Genomic DNA, 19,463 nt, shown 5'->3' with positions numbered 1-19,463 from the left:
CCTAGTTTTTCTCAAGAGAATTAACCATAGAAGGCAATATAATTGCAGAGAAAAAGCCAGTCAGGTATGGTGGTACAAGTCTGAAATCCCAGAACACAGGAGATCAAAAACAAAAACAAAAAATCACTTAACACCCACAAAGCACAGTAACTTCAATATTTACCCATATTAAAAGTTACTATTTTATAAAGAAAGTTTTATTTACAATATTGTGCATGTAGTGCATGTACATATGTTTTAAGAATGCTTTCACTAAAACAAGTGTGCCAGTTCCAATAGAAATGATAACAAGAAATGACTACTACTATGCTCTTGGTAACTTTTGCCTCTGGGGGGAAAGAAAATTAAAGTGTGGCTCTCCTGGAAAAATGAATGGTACGTTGCTAATGTAATCTAACATTTTCTACATTTGTTAAAAAAAAGATAGGAATATAAAACATGTAGCCATATCTAAGGATTATGTCATTTTATTCCATTGAAAGAAACTGAGAAAAACATAAGATTGAAACAAACAAACAAAAAACCACCCCAAGGATAGAGGATATCAGTAACCGTTTTTCAAAAGAAGATTGTAGGCCCGGAGTTTTTAACTCTGGGCCTGGGCATTATCCCTGACCTCTTCAGCTCAAAGCTATCGCCCTACTCCTTGAGCCACAGCAACACTTCCACTTTTCTACTGGTTAATTGGAGAAAAGAATCTAACACTTTCGTGCCCAGGATGGCTTTGAACCTCAATCCTCAAATCTCAGCCTCCAAAGTAGCTAGGATTACAGATGTGAGCTACCATGCCCAGCTCACTATTTAACACAACAATATCTCCCATTCTATCAGCTTGTGATGGAAAAGATACAAATTTTAGGTTTATTTGCTCTATTCTAAAATCACAACTGAAACCAACCAATATTATTCACTTACTTGAATTATAAATCATGAAATTACAATTCAAATAAATACAAATCCTCTATCCAGATATATGAGGGAATAAGGGACTTCTCATTTATAAAATATACCATTTTAATAATATTGGCCATGGGCCGGGAGTTTGACCTAGTGGTAGAGTGCTTGCCTAGCATGCACAAAGACCTGGATTCAATTCCTCAGTACCACATACATAGGAAAAAAAAACAACTACATTGATGCTGAGGTTCAAGCGGTAGAGCTCTAGCCTTGAGAAAGTCCAAGGACAGTGCTCAGGCACTGAGCTCAAGCCCAGGACTGGCAGATAGATAGATAGATAGATAGATAGATAGATAGATAGATAGATAGATAGATAGATATCAATAAATAAAATTAAAAAATAATATTGGCCTTATATAGCATACAGCAGCATGCAGAATAGTTGAATAATAAGATAAAATCAGGAAACTTAGGTTTGCTATTTGTTAAGAAAAGGACCAAATCCAATTTTACCTCTAAAGTTTAATTACATAGATAATAAGCAGTCATTAGTGAAAGTCACTTCACACAGGCAATATATTATACAGGAGAAATTGGAAAATCTACTTCTTTAAAGGCTTATAAACTACCACATAGTATCATACACCAAAACAAAGAACTGAGATAAACAATAAGGGCCCCATGTGCCAGAGACTGGGTCAACCAGAGGTCTTTACCAGAGGTAGATTATAATATAATATCTTTTAAAATTTGAAAAGAAGGAGGGGGGTGCTTTCAAGCAGAGTTACAGTTAGACCAGAAAATAAGAACTAAGTCTTCCTGGGGATCAGAAAGGAAGAAATAGGAAGAGTGTTTTCAATCCACAAAGTCATGTATATAAAAGCAGGAATGCTAGAGTGAAATAAAGTCTAATCTAGACTCTGATGGAAATGAGCAATTTTTTCTGCAGAATGGTGACTGAATTTCATAGCTACACAAAATTCTCCCAAGGTTTACTTCAACTAGCAAAGTTGTCTGTTGAGAAGACAAACAGAAATAGCCAGATTTAGGAAAAGTGAGAGAACTTAAGCAGAAGAGCCAAGGTTAACCATAACGAGAGCAAAATCTACATTCAAACTACTCTCAGTGAAACATAAAATTTAAATAGCAGAAAAATAATAAAAATCATCAAATGGAGATCTACACTCTACCTCTTGCTCTACTATTAACATTTCCTGTTAGTTCACTTGATTGTTTATATTTTTTGTCATGCTTTCAAACTCTAAATCATAAACATCTGTACCATTCTAATACAGATGACATGAAGGTAAATAACAGAGCAAGCTAGAAGCTAAATTTCTAAGGCAGTCATCATAACTATGTTGATTATATATGTAGGCTATAAGTACGTACTTATAAAAGTACAGGCAGCAGTTAAAATATACATACTATATTAATATGCTTATTTTTTAAATGATCATCAGAAAAATAAACATCACCTAGTACTGGTGGCTCATGACTATAATCCTAGGATTCTGAGATCTAGAGAATCAAAGTTCAAGGCTAGCACAGGAAGAAAAGTTCCCCAGACACAACATTTCCAAAATAATAAGCAAAAAAGCAGGACTAGAGGTAGGAGTCAAGTGGTAGAGTGCCAGCCTAGCAAACCAAAGCCCTTAGTCAAACCCCAGAACTGCAAAAAAATAAAAATAAAAAATAAAACTATGTAGGTTCCTACCTGGTTGCTTGGATCAAGTCCAGCATAAGAATTTCTTGAACTGCAACCAACTGGAGGGGTGGCCTCTCGAATGAATTCAGACATTTCAATCCCTCCACCAGGATCACTGGGTGAGAAAAATAAAATTCAAAAAGCAGAACAGTTAACATCATTCTGACACCAATTACTTTCATTTGTTTTGTTTTTTTCTGTAAAACTACTAAATGTTCTAGTTTTTAAAAGGAGAGAAGCAAAGAATTAATTCTTCATTTACAAGTCTGAAAACTGGAACTATTTAATAACCATATCATTTTTAGAAAGTACTACATGCTCTTACCCCAATCCATTGTCTATATCCAATTCATTACCAGAAGATGGCCTTAAATATAACCATAGCATAATAAATATATTATATGTGCCATAGAATCATTCTTATTGTCTTTTGATTCCTAGAAGCAAAGAGAAATTAGTCAACTATAAACATAAAAAGTAATCAGATATTGGGGCTGGGAGTTTGGCCTAGTGATAGAGTGCTTGCCTAGCATGCAGGAAGACCGGGGTGCAATTCCTTAGTACCATACTACATACATAGGGAAAAAAAAGCTGGATACTGTGGCTCAAGTAATAGAGCTCTAGCCTTGAGAAAGCCCAAGGACAGTGCTCAGGCCCTGAGTTCAAGCCCCAGGACTGGCAAAAAAAGAAAAAAAAATAAGCTTGCATAAATAATCCTCAAAAAAAAGAGAGAAAGTAATCAGCTATCACATTAAGTGATGTCTCCATGGCATAGTCTAACTAAGCTGCACAACACAACAGTGAAGCATAAGAACATCAATCAAGGGGGCCGGGAGTTTGGCCTAGTGGTAAAGTGCTTGCCTAGCATGCACAAAGACCCGGGTTCGATTCCTCGGCACCCTACATACATAGCAAAAAGTCAGAAGTGGTGCTGAGGCTCAAGCGGTAGAGTGATAGCCTTGAGAAAGTCCAAGGACAGTGCTCAAGCTCTGAGCCCAAGCCCAGGACTAGCCAAAAAAAAACAACAACAAAAAAGAACATCAATCATCCTGGTTATAACATTTGTATGTGCATTTTTAAAATTTTTTATATTTTACCAGTCCTGGGGCTTGAACTCAAAGCCTGGGCTCTATCTCTAAGCCTCCCTGAGCTCAACGCTAACGCTCTACCACTTGAGCCACTTATATATACCTTATATGGTATTGAGGAATTAAACCCAGAGCTTCATGCATGCTAGGCAAGCACTCTACCACTAAGCCATATTCCCAGCCTTTATATATGCATTTTTTAAGTAAACAGAACTTAATTGGGATACTAACTGTTGTACAGAACTCAAAACCTAAAAGTTAATTAGTGTTTGCTGAGTTAGTAGGTATAATCTAAAATGATGCTGTACAATGAAAGACAGCAGGTATTAAATACTAGGTTCAAAGAACTAGTGAAGCCCACCAAGAATATTTAGAAATAATAGAAACCCAGAACTTGGAAAAAGAAATAAATAAATTTCACCAAATTTCAAAATATTATGTAGTATGTTTCCTTGGACATATAGTTGTTAAAACAATTCATAATCCTGCCAGGTATCAGTAGGCTCACATTTGTAATCCTACCTACTTAGAAGGCTATAAAATCTGAGGATCACAATTCAAACCCAGACCAAGCAATAATGTCTGAGAGACTTTTGTCTCCAATTAATCACCAACAAGCTCAAGTAGCAGAGAGCCAGCCTTGAGCACAAAAGCTCAAAAATAGTGCTCAAGGCGAGTTCAATTCTCAGGTTTGGCACAATTTAAAAAACAACAACAACAACAACAAAAAACTCCTTATAATCCTACATACCCAAATGTGTTTATTCATTATACCAGGCATAAAAAGTATTCCAAGCAGGAGCAGTGGTTCACGCCTGTAATCCTAGCTACTCAGGAGGCTGAGATCTGAAGATCAAGGTTCAAAACCAGTCTGGGCACAAAAAGGACCCACCTCACTCTAGTAAGAATGTCCATGATCAAGAAATCTAATAACAACAAATGCTGGCGGGGATGTGGCCAGGAGGGATCACTACTATACTGTTGGTGGGAGTGCAAACTTGTTCAACTACTATGGAAAGCAATATGAAGGTTCCTCAAAAGACTAAACATAGAGCTCCCCTATGACCTAGCAATTCCACTATTTGGCATTTACCCAATCGTCCAGAAACAAGTATATACTAAATCCACTAGCACAATGATGTTCATTGCAACACTATTTACCATAGCAAAGATATGGAAACAACCCAGATGCCCCTCAGTTGATGAGTGGATCAACAAGATGTAATATTTATACACAATGGAATTCTATGCTGCTGTCAGAAAGAACTACATTGCCCCATTTGTAAGGAAATGGAAAGTCTTAGAAAAAATCCTATTAAGTGAAGTAAGCCAGACTCAAAGGAACATAGGCTCAATGGTTTCCCTCATTTGTCATAATCAGTAGAAACCTTGGGCTCTCCTAGCAGAGATTTACAATAGAACACAACCTAGATACATAAGGCCATATAGTATGACGCTAAACGAAAGGACCTCCAGGATATAGAAACAAAAGCCATATAATAAGTGATTTTTGTCCTTAATGTTATCTCTCATCTCTTTTGCTGTCCCTCTATTATCTCACATTGTTACAGTATTTCACCTTGTCATCTGATATACTGTATATATGCTTATTTGGTTATTTGAAATAGGATAGGGAAGGGGGAAAAAAAGATGAGGGGCGGGGGTAGAGAAAGGGAAATGGGGTCCAAGACAGGAGAAAGGGTATCAATGTTTGCGAAGTAATACACCTTCTATCTGGCGAATATAATGTAACCCTTCTATTTATTGCAACTAAAAATATATGGGGGGAAAAAAAAAGGACCTAAGACTCTTTATCTCCAATTAACCTCTAGAAAACAGGGAGTGGGGCTTGGCTCAAGGGTAGGGCAACAACCTTGAGGTGAAGAGCTCAGAGACAGCGCCCAGGCCCAGGGATAGGGCGGTAGCCTTGAACTGAAGAGCTCAGAGACAGCGCCCAGGCCGAGTTCAAGAGGCCGAGTTCAAGCCCCATGACCCACAAAAAAAATAAAAGTATTCCATTTTTAAATACAAGGTAGATGTTTTACTGCACAGCCTGGACATTATAAAGAACAAACTGTCTTGCCACTCATCATTTAATGTACTTACTTATTAATCAAAAAACAATCAAAATTCTTACAAACCAACCTCTTCATCCCAAACTGTTCTAAGTAATGCTCAGAACCCCTTAAGCTCAGGGGTTATATCTACTGTCACCAAAACACTGGTCCCTGAGATTAATTCTAAAATAAGCACAAACCCCAACTCAAGCTATTCTAAACTGGGCTACCAGTGTCTATGCAGACTTAAAGCCTAGAGCTACTATAGCCATCTTATAATCAGAAATGTCTATACAAAAAGCTAAAAGAAGAGAAGAACCTTGCTAAAAGACAAAAAGCAGTATCATGCAATGATTGTTTCAACCTCTGTATCTTGATATACCTAGAGGTATCTCCTGCGTGCAGACTTCTGAATAATGTGAGTCATTAAGCTTATCTTGCTATAAGAAAAAGTTATAAACAAAAGATAATTCATTAGCTAGGCACTGGTGGCTCACACCTGTAATCCTAGCTATTCAGGAGACTGAGATGTGGGGATCATGGTGTGAAGACAGCACATGAAGAAAAGTCTATGAGGCTCTTTATCTCCAACAAGCTACTCAGAAAAGGCCAGAAGTAGTGCTGTGGCTCAAGTGGTAGAGCACTATCCTTGAGCACAAAGAGGCTCAGGGACAATGTCTAAGCCCAGAGTTCAAGCCCCAGGACTAGCAAAATGTAATGGTCAATTCAAGATACAAACGCCCATGTGTAAATGGCATATGCTAGTTTAACTGTTCAGTGTTAACTCATACAAGCTATGTAGGCTATCCTGAGAGTATCTTTGTAATGGGCACTTAGGCAAGTAACAGTTTAAATCACTATCATCACACCAAGATATGGATGATAAATAACCAGCATTGTTATTGTCATGGCTGCTTGAATGTATCCTCTTAGCCAGACCACAGGAATCAAAGGATACAGGGGAAGGAAAAGAAAGAAAGAAAGAAAGAAAGAAAGAAAGAAAGAAAGAAAGAAAGAAAGAAAGAAAGAAAGAGAGAGAGAGAGAGAGAGAGAGAGAGAGAGAGGAAGAGGAAGAGGGGGAGAGAGAGAGAGAGAGAGAGAGAGAGAGAGAGAGAGAGAGAGAGAGAGAGAGAGAGAGAGAGAAGGAAGGAAGAGAGGAAGGAAGGAAGGAAGGAAGGAAGGAAGGAAGGAAGGAAGGAAGGAAGGAAGGAAGGAAGGAAGGAAAAGACAGAGACAGAGAGAGACAGAGAGAGAGAGAGAGAAAGAAAGAAAGAAAGAAAGAAAGAAAGAAAGAAAGAAAGAAAGAAAGAAAGAGAAAATACAACATCACAGAAAGGATCAAGAATCTTCCTCTTATTTGTACTTCAATTTTACTGACATAATTCAGAAATCTTACAATTATAATTCAGTGATTTTTAGTACATTCATAATTGGGAAAGTAATAACGCAATTCAATTTAGAACATTTTTACTGTCTCAAAACTCTTTTGGCCATTGTTCATCCACCTTTTTCCATCCTCCCAGTAGAAGTCAACCACCCATTCTGTACGTTTCATACCAACAGAATTATATAGTATATGATCTTTAGGGACTGACCCTTATCATGTTTTCAGGGTCCTTCACATTGTATAATACTTGATTCCTTTTTACAGGTTAAAATACATTCTACTATATGAATAGACTATCCAGTCATAGGAAGGACTTGTCCACTTTTCTGAATTACTTATTTGTCTAGTTCAAAACTGAAAAGTAAACATCAATATCTAGAACAAGATTAACTTTGGCCCAACTGACATTTGGCAGCATAATTCAGGACTGTCAAAGACTGTCTGTCCCATGTATGGTAAGGATGGCTAGCAGAATCCATGGTCTTTGCCTCTCTAGGTGCTAGCAGCAACCCCCACTGTGACAACCAAAAATGTCTTCCAACACTACTGAATGTCCAGGGAGGTAAAACATCCGTAGAGGAAAACCAATGATCTAAATCTAATAGTGGCCAATAGCCAACACCAAGTGGGCACAAAGAGGTATTAATGAAACAAAAAAGACAAAGAAAAAAGGGAACAGCTCCACTATTTTAATTTTCATTTTAATTCCCCAATAAAATTTCCATACTTTGTTTTCTCAGCATGTAGACTTAGTCACGAAGTTACATGGATTTTTCTTCCCTACCTGGCTTCAGACCATAATCCTCCAGATCTCAGCCTCCTGAGTAGCTTATATTTGTCTTGGATGTCAATTTTTATTTTTATACATAATATACTTACATTACATGTGACTGTGTAACATTTCAGCCAAGCTGAGGTGGCCTAAATATAGCTAAACATGTGAATGGCTTGGCTTTTTTAAGGGTTTATTTGTTTGTTTGTTTTTTAATTAGCAAGACTTGCAGATTTTTAGCAATGGAGATTTCTGCACATACCTGGAAAGTATAGTAGTTTATAATTCTCACAGAAGCAAAGTGGTCTACTGCAGTAAGCTATACACCAAATTCAGGGAATCTCTACCTCTATGCCTTAATTTCCCCATCTGTTAAAAAGAAAAAAACCAGGTACAGGGAAAAGCAGAAAACCAAAAGGGGTCTAATCTAAATTACAGTGGAGATTTCACAAACTAACTTGTTATTAGTTACTCATGTTCAAGTTTTGGTGAGAAACTTTACTGAATCATTATACTGCAAAGTCTATAAATCTAATTTAGATTATGATACTCAGAAAAATATGGACAGATAAAAACAAGTCCTTAAACAGAATAAATCTCCCTCAGAAAATTCAACTCCATGTAGTCTAAATGGATCCTTAGTTTACAATACTATGAGAAACAAAGAAAAATGTCATCTGTCTCCAAAATATTTGCATTCAAATCCTTAAATTCAGTGCCCTAACTTCTCCAGAAGCTTTAAAAATGTAATATAAACATTTTGGACTTAGTCTATGATAAAAAAAAAATTCAAGCATTTTTGAACTGATGTGCCATGCAAGGAAAACCATAAGGCTCAGGCAATCCTATTGTATTCATTCATTCCTACAACTAACTAACTGATTGCTCAATATACCACGTAGAGTGATTTCATAAATTCTCCTGTTCATTTCTTTTTTTTTTTTTGCCAGTCCTGGGCTTGAGCTCAGGGCCTGAGCACTGTCCTTGGTCTTTCTCAAGGCTAGAACTCTACCACTTGAGCCTCAGCACCACTTCTGGCTTTTTCTATATATGTGGTACCAAGGAATCGAACCTGGGTCTTCGTGCATGCTAGGCAAGCACTTTAACCACTAAGCCAAACTCCAAGCCCCTCCTGTTCATTTCTTTCCTCAGAATAGATTGAAAGATTCACAATTGATAGGGTGAGGAAAAGAAGGTATCAATAACAAAAACCTACAAAGTTCTTATAACACCTTAAAATAATATGATTATGATTATAAAAAAAGGATATACAACATTCTGGTCCCTATTCATCTTGTTTAATTTTTTCCTTTGGCTATGACTCTAGTACCAGTTTAAATAGAAAAAGACTATCATCATTTACAGAAAATCAACAAATAACCTGTAAACAAGTATCATCATTATAACAGTTTAATAAAAATTGTTGGATAGGATGTAAACTACATATAGCAGAGAAGTAAACAGAAAATATATTTGAAGTGTTTTTGTATAGAAGAAAAACAATAAAACAATCTCCTTTTAAAGAAAGAAAATGACAAAAAAATTGCTGAAATTCTGAAATGCAAAGTAACTCGAGAAGTGGCTCTGTGGCACTGTGGCTCAGTGGTAGAGCAGTAGCCTTGACTAAAAGAGCTCAGGGACAGTGCCCAGCACTGAGTCCAAGCCCCATGACCAATGGGGGGAAAAAAAGGTCAAAGTAACTAGATGATTTAATATTGAAAAGCATTCAGCAGAGGCTTCTGTGTTTTCAAAGCAATTCTAATAAAAATGCCAAAATTTTAAGGACTTTTCCTTGCAGACTTTAAAAATTATATCAAAGAACAAAGAGTCAAAATGAGAAAAGTCATATCTGAAAATAACAACACAGGTTTGCCCTCAGGAGCCACTAACAGCCATGCTAGAAAGCTAGGACAGTTAAAATAGTGTGATAAGGAAACATGAATAACTATCAGATCTGCCAAACACAGAAAGGAATCCACAAACATACCACTGTGTATGGAAACTTAGCTTATGGCAGAAAGAATGTTGGAGATTACTGAATAAGAGAAAGTAAATAATCTTTTATAAAGAAAATAAAGTCTGAATTCACACGACACTACCAACTAATATAATTTCAGTGAGAACTGAAATTTGAAAAAGAAATGTGAATTCTTAAAGATAATATGGAAGAGGTACCCACCTCCAGATTTCTGTGAAGGAAATCATTTCCTAAACACAGTAATTCTATTTAAAATGAACATCCCCCGACCCCTCTCTTCTAGCTACCTGATAGCATGACCACCATTCCTCTCTGTCCCCTGCCCTGTCCCTCTCCCCAGTAACATGGCCCCCCTAATAAACTCCTTTATTATTCTACCGGCCTGCCTTTTGTGATGGTTGTCTTACATAGTATAGCACTTTAAATAAAAATGAACCTTTTGGGGTCCAAGAGTTTGCTTGCCTAGCATGCACAGAGACCGGAGTTCAATTCCTCATTACCACATACATAGAAAAAAAAAGAGCCAGAAAAGTGTTGCTATGGCTCAAGTGGTAGAGTGCTAGCCTTGAGGAAAGCCCAAGGAAAGTGCTCAGGCCCTGAGATCAAGCCTAGGACTGCTCCCCCACCCCAAAAAAGTGAATCTTACTTAAAAAAAAAAAGGAACATTTTATTACATTAAATTTAACAATGTAGGATAATTATAAGAAACCATATGAAAAGCAACATGACAAGACACAATCTAGGATAAATGTGTAATTTATCTGTATAATACGTATTTGTATATAACTAATAAAATAACAGCATGACTATATTATAATTTTATAATTTAATAAATCAAAAGACAACTTCAGGTCCTGTACCTGTGGATTCAATCAAACATGGATCAAAACAAAACAAAGGACCCGGGAGTGTGGCCTAGTGGTAGAGTGCTTGTCTAGCATTCAGGAAGACCTGGGTTGGATTCCTCAGTACCATATACACAGAAAAAGCCAGAAGTGGTGCTGTGGCTCAAGTGGTACAGCGCTAGCCTTGAGAAAGCTCAAAGACACTGCCCAGGGCCTGAATTCAAGTCCTGGGGGACTGGTGGGGGTAAGGTGGGGAGCTCTGTACTAACATGCATAGATTATTTTTGTGTCATTATTCTTTAACAGTATAGTACCACTACTACTTACATAGCTTTGCATTGCATTCTATATTATAAGTAATCTACAGATGATTGGCAGTACCACTGTATATTTGGAGTGAACTTCGGCGTAAATAGGCTACCATGAAAACAATTCTTAGTAGATACCAGAGAACAACAATAAAAGTACATTACACATAAAAATCTTATAAAAATTTGACATCAAAGACAGATATAAGCTGGGTGCTAGTGGCTCATGCCAGTAATCCTAGCTACTCAAGAGGCTGAGATCTGGAGGATTATGGTCTGAAGCTAGCTAGAGCAGGAAAATCCATGTGACTCCATCTCCAATTTATCAGCAAAATGCCAGACTATAAGTATTCAAGTAACAGAGCATCAACCTAAAGCAAGAAAGGTGAATGAGAGCACAAAGCCCTGAATTCAACACCCAATACCAGTACACACATTCGCAAACACACACACACACACACACACACACACACACACTAACATACACAACAAATATAGAACAGACCACATTAAAAAATAGTGGCATAGAAACAGAAAATATTATAAACCAAGAGAAAGTATTTGTTACTGAATATAAAAAATTAATATCCTGCTAGGCACCTACAATCCTAGCCATTCAGGAGGATGAGATCTGAGGATCACGGTTCAAAGCCAGCCCTGGCACGCAAGTCCATGAGACTCTTATCTCCAACTAACAACCAGAAAACCGGAAATGGTACTGTGGCTGAAGAGGTGGAGTACTAGCCTTGAGCTAAAGAGCTTAGAGACAGCACCCAAGCCCAGAGTTCAAGGCCCATGACACAGGCAGGTAGATAGACAGACAGACACAGACACACACAAACACACGCACAAATTAACATCCTGTAGTAAATATGTTTTCTCCAAATGAACAGAAAATTTAGTACCAAAGGGAACACATACAAGTCACAAAGTAACAAACACATGATAAATAATAGAATAACAAAATATTAAATAACATAAGATAATGTAATAATATAAACGGCAATAACAAGAAAAATACTTCCAATTCATTACTAATCTAAAAAACAGAAACATCAAACATTGAGACATCTATTACAATTTTGTCCAAATACTATATAGTCACAGCCACAAGTGTGGCCTAGTAGTAGAGTGCTCGCCTAGCATGCATGAAGCCCTCGGTTCAACTCCTCAGTATCACATACACAGAAAAGACTGAAAGTGATGCTGTGACTCAAGTGGTAGAACGCGGAAAGTACATGAGCTCAATCCTGAGCTCAAGCCCCAGGATTGACAAAAAAAAGTTAGACTATGAAACTGCTCATCCCAACAATTAAATTAGAATTTTGAAAATTATATTTATAAAGGAAAACAAAAGTCCTTCACTTTATAAATTTTAAATGTAAACAAGTAATATGAGAGTAAAATACTTGCTCAACAAACAAGGTAACCACATAAAAGGTAAGAAGGAATGTAATTTTGTGCTGGTCCTCGATCTCAAACTCAGGACCTATGAGCTTTCTCTGGGATTTCTGTGCTCAAAATTAGCACTCTTCACTAGTGGCGCTGTGGCTCAATGGGCAAGTCAGTAGTCTTAAGCTGAACAGCTAGGGACAGTGCCCAGGCATAGAGTTCAAGTCCCACCACCGACCAAAAAAAAAAATTAGCACTCTACCACTTGAGTCACAGCTCCAGTTCTAGGGGTTTTGGTGGTTAACTGGCAATAAGGGTATCAAGGAGTTTCCTGCATAAGCTGGGTCTCAACTAAGATCCTCAGATCTCAGCTTCCAGAGTAGCTAAGATTATAAGCACAAGCCACTGGTGCAGCTCAAGAAGGAATATAATTGAAAAGGAAAAACAAAGGCTTTCAATGCACTAGAGAATACACAGAATAGTAATATAACTTAACAGAGGAACATCGATTTTTTATTTACACTTCAAATTCATTGATATTATAGTGACACAGTGGTTAAAAGCATAGACTCTAGAGCCTGATCCCTTGAGGTTGCTGAATCGTTCTCACCTTGGTTTCCACAACTGTAAATTAGGAATGCTGATAGCACCTACCTTGCAGAACTGTTTAATCTCCAATTAACCACCAGAAAACCAGAAGTGGCACGGCACTGTGGCTCAAGGGGTAGAGTAGTAGCCCTGGGCCGAAAAGCTTAGGGACAACACCTAGGCCCAGAGCTCAAGCTCCACAACCCACAAAGGAAGGAAGGGAGGGGGGGGGAAGAATCTCAGTGGCTACTAATAGGTACAAGTTGATTTTTTTTCTAGAATGATGAAAATATTTTTAAAATAGATTCACATAGCACAAACCCATAAATATGTAAAAAAACTATCAAATTGTCCAGTTTAGATAAATTTTATCCCATCAATTATATTATTTGTATGTGTATTGTGTATCAATAAAGCAATTTTGAACAAATTGTAAAAAAAAAAAAAAAGAATTTCACTGATTTTCCTGCCCCAGCTGGCTTTGAACTGTGATCCTCGGATCTCAGCCTCCTGAGAAACTAGGATTGCAGGCATGAGCCACCTACACCTTGCTATTTGTATATTTCTTAACTGCTAAGATTTAGAACTGGGTTTCATTATTCTTTAGGCTGTGTTTCCTTCGTTTTTGGTCTTGTATAATCATGTAGCTTAGTTTAGTAATGAGGTCAAGGATACTTACTTCTCATATACACCAGTTAGTCTTAACTCTGTCACTATACCTACAGTGATAAAGACTTGATATTGCCTTAAAATCATATAAAGATAATAATCACAGTACAGTAAGCATGTCATAACAGATATACCAAATAGTACAAAGTAACCCAGGTTTGCTTACCTTGGTCCATTACTGTCTTTTCTTCTTATTGAACAGTTGCCTTGTTCAGTTTTGGCTCGCTGATCAGTGAACTCATTCACACGCCTATCTACAACTTCTCCAGCATCCAGAGCTCTGTGTAGTCGATAGTTGACCATCTTCAGGACAATAAAAACAGCAGCTACCACTGGACAATAAACTGCTACTATGATCATGGAAGAAGGAAGGGCCTTTAGGAGAAAGGAAATAAGAACAATATATTTAGAATACATTTTATTCAATTAGAAATATTCATCTAAAACAATAAACATGCTTACATTAAAAGAGAATCTATGCTACTAGTCCAAAATTGCAAAGGTTAAGACTGCACCACCCAATATAAAAGCCATTAGCTATATGTGGTTATTGAACATCTGAAATATAGCTTAATGTGCAAGGAGAACAAAATAACAAAGCCTCAATATAAAAAAATATATAAAATATCTTAAATTGGGGCCGGGAGTTTGGCCTAGTGATTAAAGTGCTTGCCTAGCATGCACAAAGCCCCGAGTTCGATTCCTTGGTACCACATACATACAAAAAAGCCAGAAGTGGTGCTGAGGCTCAAGTGGTAGAGCTCTAGCCTTGAGAAAGTCCAAGGACAGCGCTCAGGCCCTGAGCTCAAGCCCAGGACTGGCCAAAATATATATATATATCTTAAATTGCTAGGTCAACTACATGTTGAAATTAACTTTAGGTTATATTGTTAATACATTAATTTCATTTGTTTCTTTTTTTTTTTTTTTTTTTTTTGCCAGTCCTGGGCTTAAGCTCAGGGCCTGAGGACTGTCCTTGGATTTTTTTCAAGGCTAGAACTCTACCACTTGAGCCTCAGCACCACTTCTGGCTTTTTCTAAGTATGTGGTACCAAGGAATCGAAACCGGGTCTTTGTGCATGCTAGGCAAGCACTCTACCACTAGGCCAAACTCCCGGCCCCTCTCTCAGATAGTTTAAAATTATCTTGCTGATATATATAGTCCATCACAGAGCTAAGGTATCATATTACTTATAGTCTGTATCCTAACTTTTATTTAGGATACAGTGTGCGCCAGAAAAGTAGACATTAAAACTTCCAATGGTCTTAAAACCATGACTATAAAAGCAAATACAACACAGGAGATAAGTCTTATTTAAAAATAGTTAAAAGCTTACAAGAGTCAAAAATTATAGCCATCCCAGCAAGGAGTTTTGGAGATAGCTATGGAAATTTCTACATTGCAAACTTGTAAGTTTTTATATGTTGGAAAATGAGCAAAATATGAAGATCAGCAAACACGGTGGCAAAATTCTAGATAAGGACAGTTTGACTGCAGAAAACAAGTATTGTTGCTTATTTAAGTTCTGCCCTAAGGATCCATCACAGTCCAAGGAATAGCACCTGTTGAGTCTAACAGGTCTAAACAGTATTGTCGCAGGAGTTCCCTCAGTTGATGGCCATAACATGTCTGAATTACATAACCCACTGCTCTGAGTATCTGCATATAAGACAAGTTGCTAGTAATTTCACTTTCTGAATACTTTTCTTCAGGCAACATCTGTCCTCACCTTTTAAAACTTGTTACTATCATGAATAAGTAGCTTGATATTTTGGACTCATTCACGTACTTCAGTTTTCAGTAAACTGATGTAGCACCATTACTGTGATCAAGTCTTGACCAAAAACAACAGTCTCTGAACTATTGGTACTTATTGGTGACAAACAGTATTGCTAAAAATTATACTATTTGAATTCTCCATCAAGTCTATTGCACTTTAGTTAATTCATTTGTAACCACTTGTAATACTGCCCAACATGTTTACTTATAAATTTATAGGCACATTATAAAGACAGGTCAAAGCCCAACAAAATCAGCCTCAGGGAATGGGTACTTGACAGGGGGAAGAATATAGTCTAGAATTCATTGTAAGCCAGGCACAGTGGCTCATGGCTGTAATCACACAGGAGGCTGAGATCTGAGGCTCAAGGTTCAAAGCCAGCTTGGCACAAAAGGACCTGAGACTCTTATCTCTGATTAACCTCTAGAAAACGGGAAGTGGGGTTTGGCTCAAGGGTAGGGTGGTAGCATTGAGATGAAGAGTTTAGGGACAGCATCCCGCCTGAGTTCAAGTCCCATGACACACCAAAATAATAAGAATAATAATTATTATTATTATTATAATTATAGCATGCCAATTAAAAAAGACAAAAACCAAAACATGAATTCAAAACAGCCACTGGGGTGCCTCATACCTGTAATTCTAGCTACACAAAAGTCTGAGATTTGAGGATCATGGATGCAGGCTTTAAAATCTTATCTCCAACTAACTGCCAAGAAGGGGAGCTGAGCCTCAAATGGTAGAGAGCCAGTCTTGAGTAAAAAAAGCTCAGGCACATAGGCCAGGAGTTTGGCCTAGTGATAGAGTAATTGCCTAGCATGCACAAAGACCCGGGTTCAATTCCTCAGTAAAAGCTAGAAATAGCACTGCGGCTCAAGTGGTAGAGTGCTAGCCTTGAGAAAGGACAGTGCTCAGGCCCTGAACTCAAGCCCAAGACTGGCAAAAAAAAAAAACGCTCAGGGACAGTACTCAGACCCTGAGTTCAGGGCCCAGACTGACAAAAAAAAAAGATATATATATATATATATATATATATGTATATACACATATATACACACACATACATACACACACATGAATGTAAATTGATCAAATGTAATTGAGTCAGGCAACAGGACTGTAAACCGATCATATCATCTGAAGATGAAGTAAAGTGGTATATCAGGGTGGCAGGCTCAGAGACCACCCTATTTGGAAGACAGTCTCAGGGACACTTTCAGAAAAGAATATAATATAAAATATTATAATATAATATAAAAATATTCCCAGATATAACTCCAGATCTCACTTGTTTTCTTAAGATACAGCCTAAGCTATCTGAAAACATGATCCCCTAATTAACTTGCCAAAAAAAAAAACCAAAAAACCTCAAAACTACAAAAACTGAAAGAGTCTTAAAGAACTAAGCAGTTTAGATAGAACACAAATGGTAGGCTTCCCTCTCCTTCATCCACAGTCATGGGGCTTAAACTCTGGGCCAGGATGCAGTCCCTTAGCTCTTCAGCTCAAGGCTAGTTGCTCTACCATGTGAGTCACAATGACAGCCACTTATAGTTTTCTGGTGGTTAGCTGGAGATAAAGAGTCTCACAGACTTTCCTGCTGGGGCTGGCTTTGAAACGTGATCCTCAGATCTCAGCTTTCTGAGTAGCTAAGATTACAGGTATGAGCCACCGGCACCAGGCTGGTAGGGTTTTTTAATTTTAAGTTAGTTGAGATTGTAAATTAGAATTAGGGAAAAAGTGAATCAAGCCCTTAGATTAATACTTTTGAGTGTGGCTATATGGGGACTTGATTTTCACATATTTGGAAAGAAACCCTGAATATTAAATATATCTAAGAGCTTAAGTCCCTGGTTCCAATTTAATATTTAACTAAATCATTAGCTTAGACTTAAGATTTTGAGTTTAAAAAACTATATATATAGTGCCAGTCCTGGACTTGAGCTCAGGGCCTCAGCACTGTTGTTGGGTTTTCTCAAGGCTAGAACCCTCCCACTTGAGCCGTAGCACTACTGCTGACTTTTTCTATGTATGTACCGAGCAATCGAGCCCAGGTCTTTGTGCTTGCTAGGCAAGCACTCTACCACTAGGTTAAACTCCGGCCCAAAAACTATATTTTAAATTTTAAAACTTCATAAGTACTAGCTCTAGAAAAATTATAGTTGGGAAAGATTTGTCAGATAATTTAAGTACTTAAAATGAATGCTTAAGCCCAGAAACACAACAAATCAAAAAAAAACAAAAAAGTATGGATAAACGGGACTGCATTAAACTGCAGAGCTTCTGTATGGGGAAAGATTTGTCAGATAATTTAAGTACTTAAAATGAATGCTTAAGCCCAGAAACACAACAAATCAAAAAAAACAAAAAAGTATGGATAAACGGGACTGCATTAAACTGCAGAGCTTCTGTATGGCAAAGGACATAGCCAGCAACATAAATAGAAAGCCCACAGAGTGGGAAAATATCTTCACTTGCCATACAACAGACAAGGGTCATTTATCTAAAATATACCTACAGCTCAAGAAATTAAATCCTTCTAAGAGAAACTTCTCTGAAGAGGAAATAAGAATGGCCAATAGACACATGAAGAAATGTTCGACATCTCTGGTCATAAAAGAAACGCAAATCAAAACAATTTTGAGATTTCACCTCATCCCAATTAGAATGGCCATGATCAAGAACTCTAATAACATATGCTGGCAAGGATGTGGCCAGAAGGGATCCTACTGCATTACTGGTGAGAGTGTAAACTTGTTCAATCACTCTGGAAAGCAATTCCTCAAAAGACTAAAAACATAGAGCTCCCCTATAACCCAGCAATCCCACTCCTGGGCATCTATTCAAATATCCAGAAACAAGGCCATACTAAACCTACCAGCACAACCATGTTCAGTGCAGCATTATTCACCACAGCTATGATATGGAACCAACCCAGATGCTCCTCAGGAGATGAATGGATCATAAAGATGTGGTATATTTACACCATGGAATTCTATGCTGCCATCAGAAAGAATGGCATTGCCCTATTTGTAAAGGAATGGAAAGACTTGGGAGAAAAATCATACTAAGTGAAGTAAGCCAGACCCAAAGAAACATAGGCTCCATGGTTTCCCTCATTTGTAACAATTAGTAAACATTTAGAATTCTTCTGGCAAATATAGCTCAAAAACTCTGTGCATATGGACATGTAGGATGAGGCTAAGCAAAATGAACTCCAGGACATGGAAACATATAAAAACTTACAAGTTTGCAATGTAGAAATTTCCATAGCTATCTCCAAAACTCCTTGCTGGGCTGGCTATAATTTTTGGCTCTTGTAAGCTTTTAACTATTTTTAAATAAGACTTATCTCCTGTGTTGTATTTGCTTTTATAGTCATGGTTTTAAGACCATTGGAAGTTTTAATGTCTACTTTTCTGGTGCACACTGTATCCTAAATAAAAGTATATCACCCCAACAATAAAATAAATAAAATGAATGCTTAGCCAGACACCAGTGGCACCTGTAATACTAGCTACTCAGGAGACTAAGATTTGAGGATCACGATTCAAAGAGAGCCTAGGCAAAAAAGTTCCTGAGACTCATCTCCAATTAACCAACAGAAAACTAGAAGTGGTACTATGAGTGATAGCAGAGCATTAATATCGTGCAAAAGAGCTTAGGGACAGCATTCAGGCACCGAGTTCAAACTCCCAAACTGACAAAAAAAAAAAAAGCTCATTTTACAAATGCAATTTAAGTTAGCGATCTGCAACTACTTTTAAAAGCTCTTAAAATGATTATTAAAATGTTAGACTTAGAAGACCTTTTAATTGCTTAATTTTTAGTTTTAATCCATCTAAAAAGATTGAAAAATGCACTCTGGATAAAATGGCCACCATAGAGCATGCATACACGTGCATAAATGTACACACACACACACACACACACACACACACACACAACACACACACAGCTTGATGAATACAAACACATATACCACAGAGAAGT

At 37.4% G+C, this 19,463-nt stretch overlaps 1 protein-coding gene across 3 annotated transcripts in view; it reads right to left on the bottom strand.

The window, feature by feature from the left end:
- The window catches only part of Pcnx1 (pecanex 1), a 143,847-nt gene that overhangs the window by 101,803 nt on the left and 22,581 nt on the right, over positions 1-19,463 (bottom strand). For 2 of the 3 annotated variants that reach the window (XM_090344398.1, XM_090344399.1), the window contains exons 2-3: positions 13,856-14,064; positions 2,615-2,720 (exon numbers count right to left, since the gene is read on the bottom strand). In XM_090344398.1, coding sequence (XP_090200524.1) covers positions 2,615-2,720; positions 13,856-14,064 — 315 coding nt within the window. Of the gene's footprint in view, positions 1-2,614; positions 2,721-8,171; positions 8,264-13,855; positions 14,065-19,463 lie in introns of those variants that run through there. The other variant, XM_090344400.1, reaches the window with a different exon arrangement.

This window comes from Megascapheus bottae, chromosome 14 (genome assembly GCF_031878675.1).
Source record: "Megascapheus bottae isolate mThoBot1 chromosome 14, mThoBot2.hap1, whole genome shotgun sequence".
NCBI classification, from domain to species: domain Eukaryota; kingdom Metazoa; phylum Chordata; class Mammalia; order Rodentia; family Geomyidae; genus Megascapheus; species Megascapheus bottae.
The sequence above is the reverse complement of the archived record's forward strand: the minus strand, read 5'-3'. Positions and strand labels throughout refer to the sequence as shown.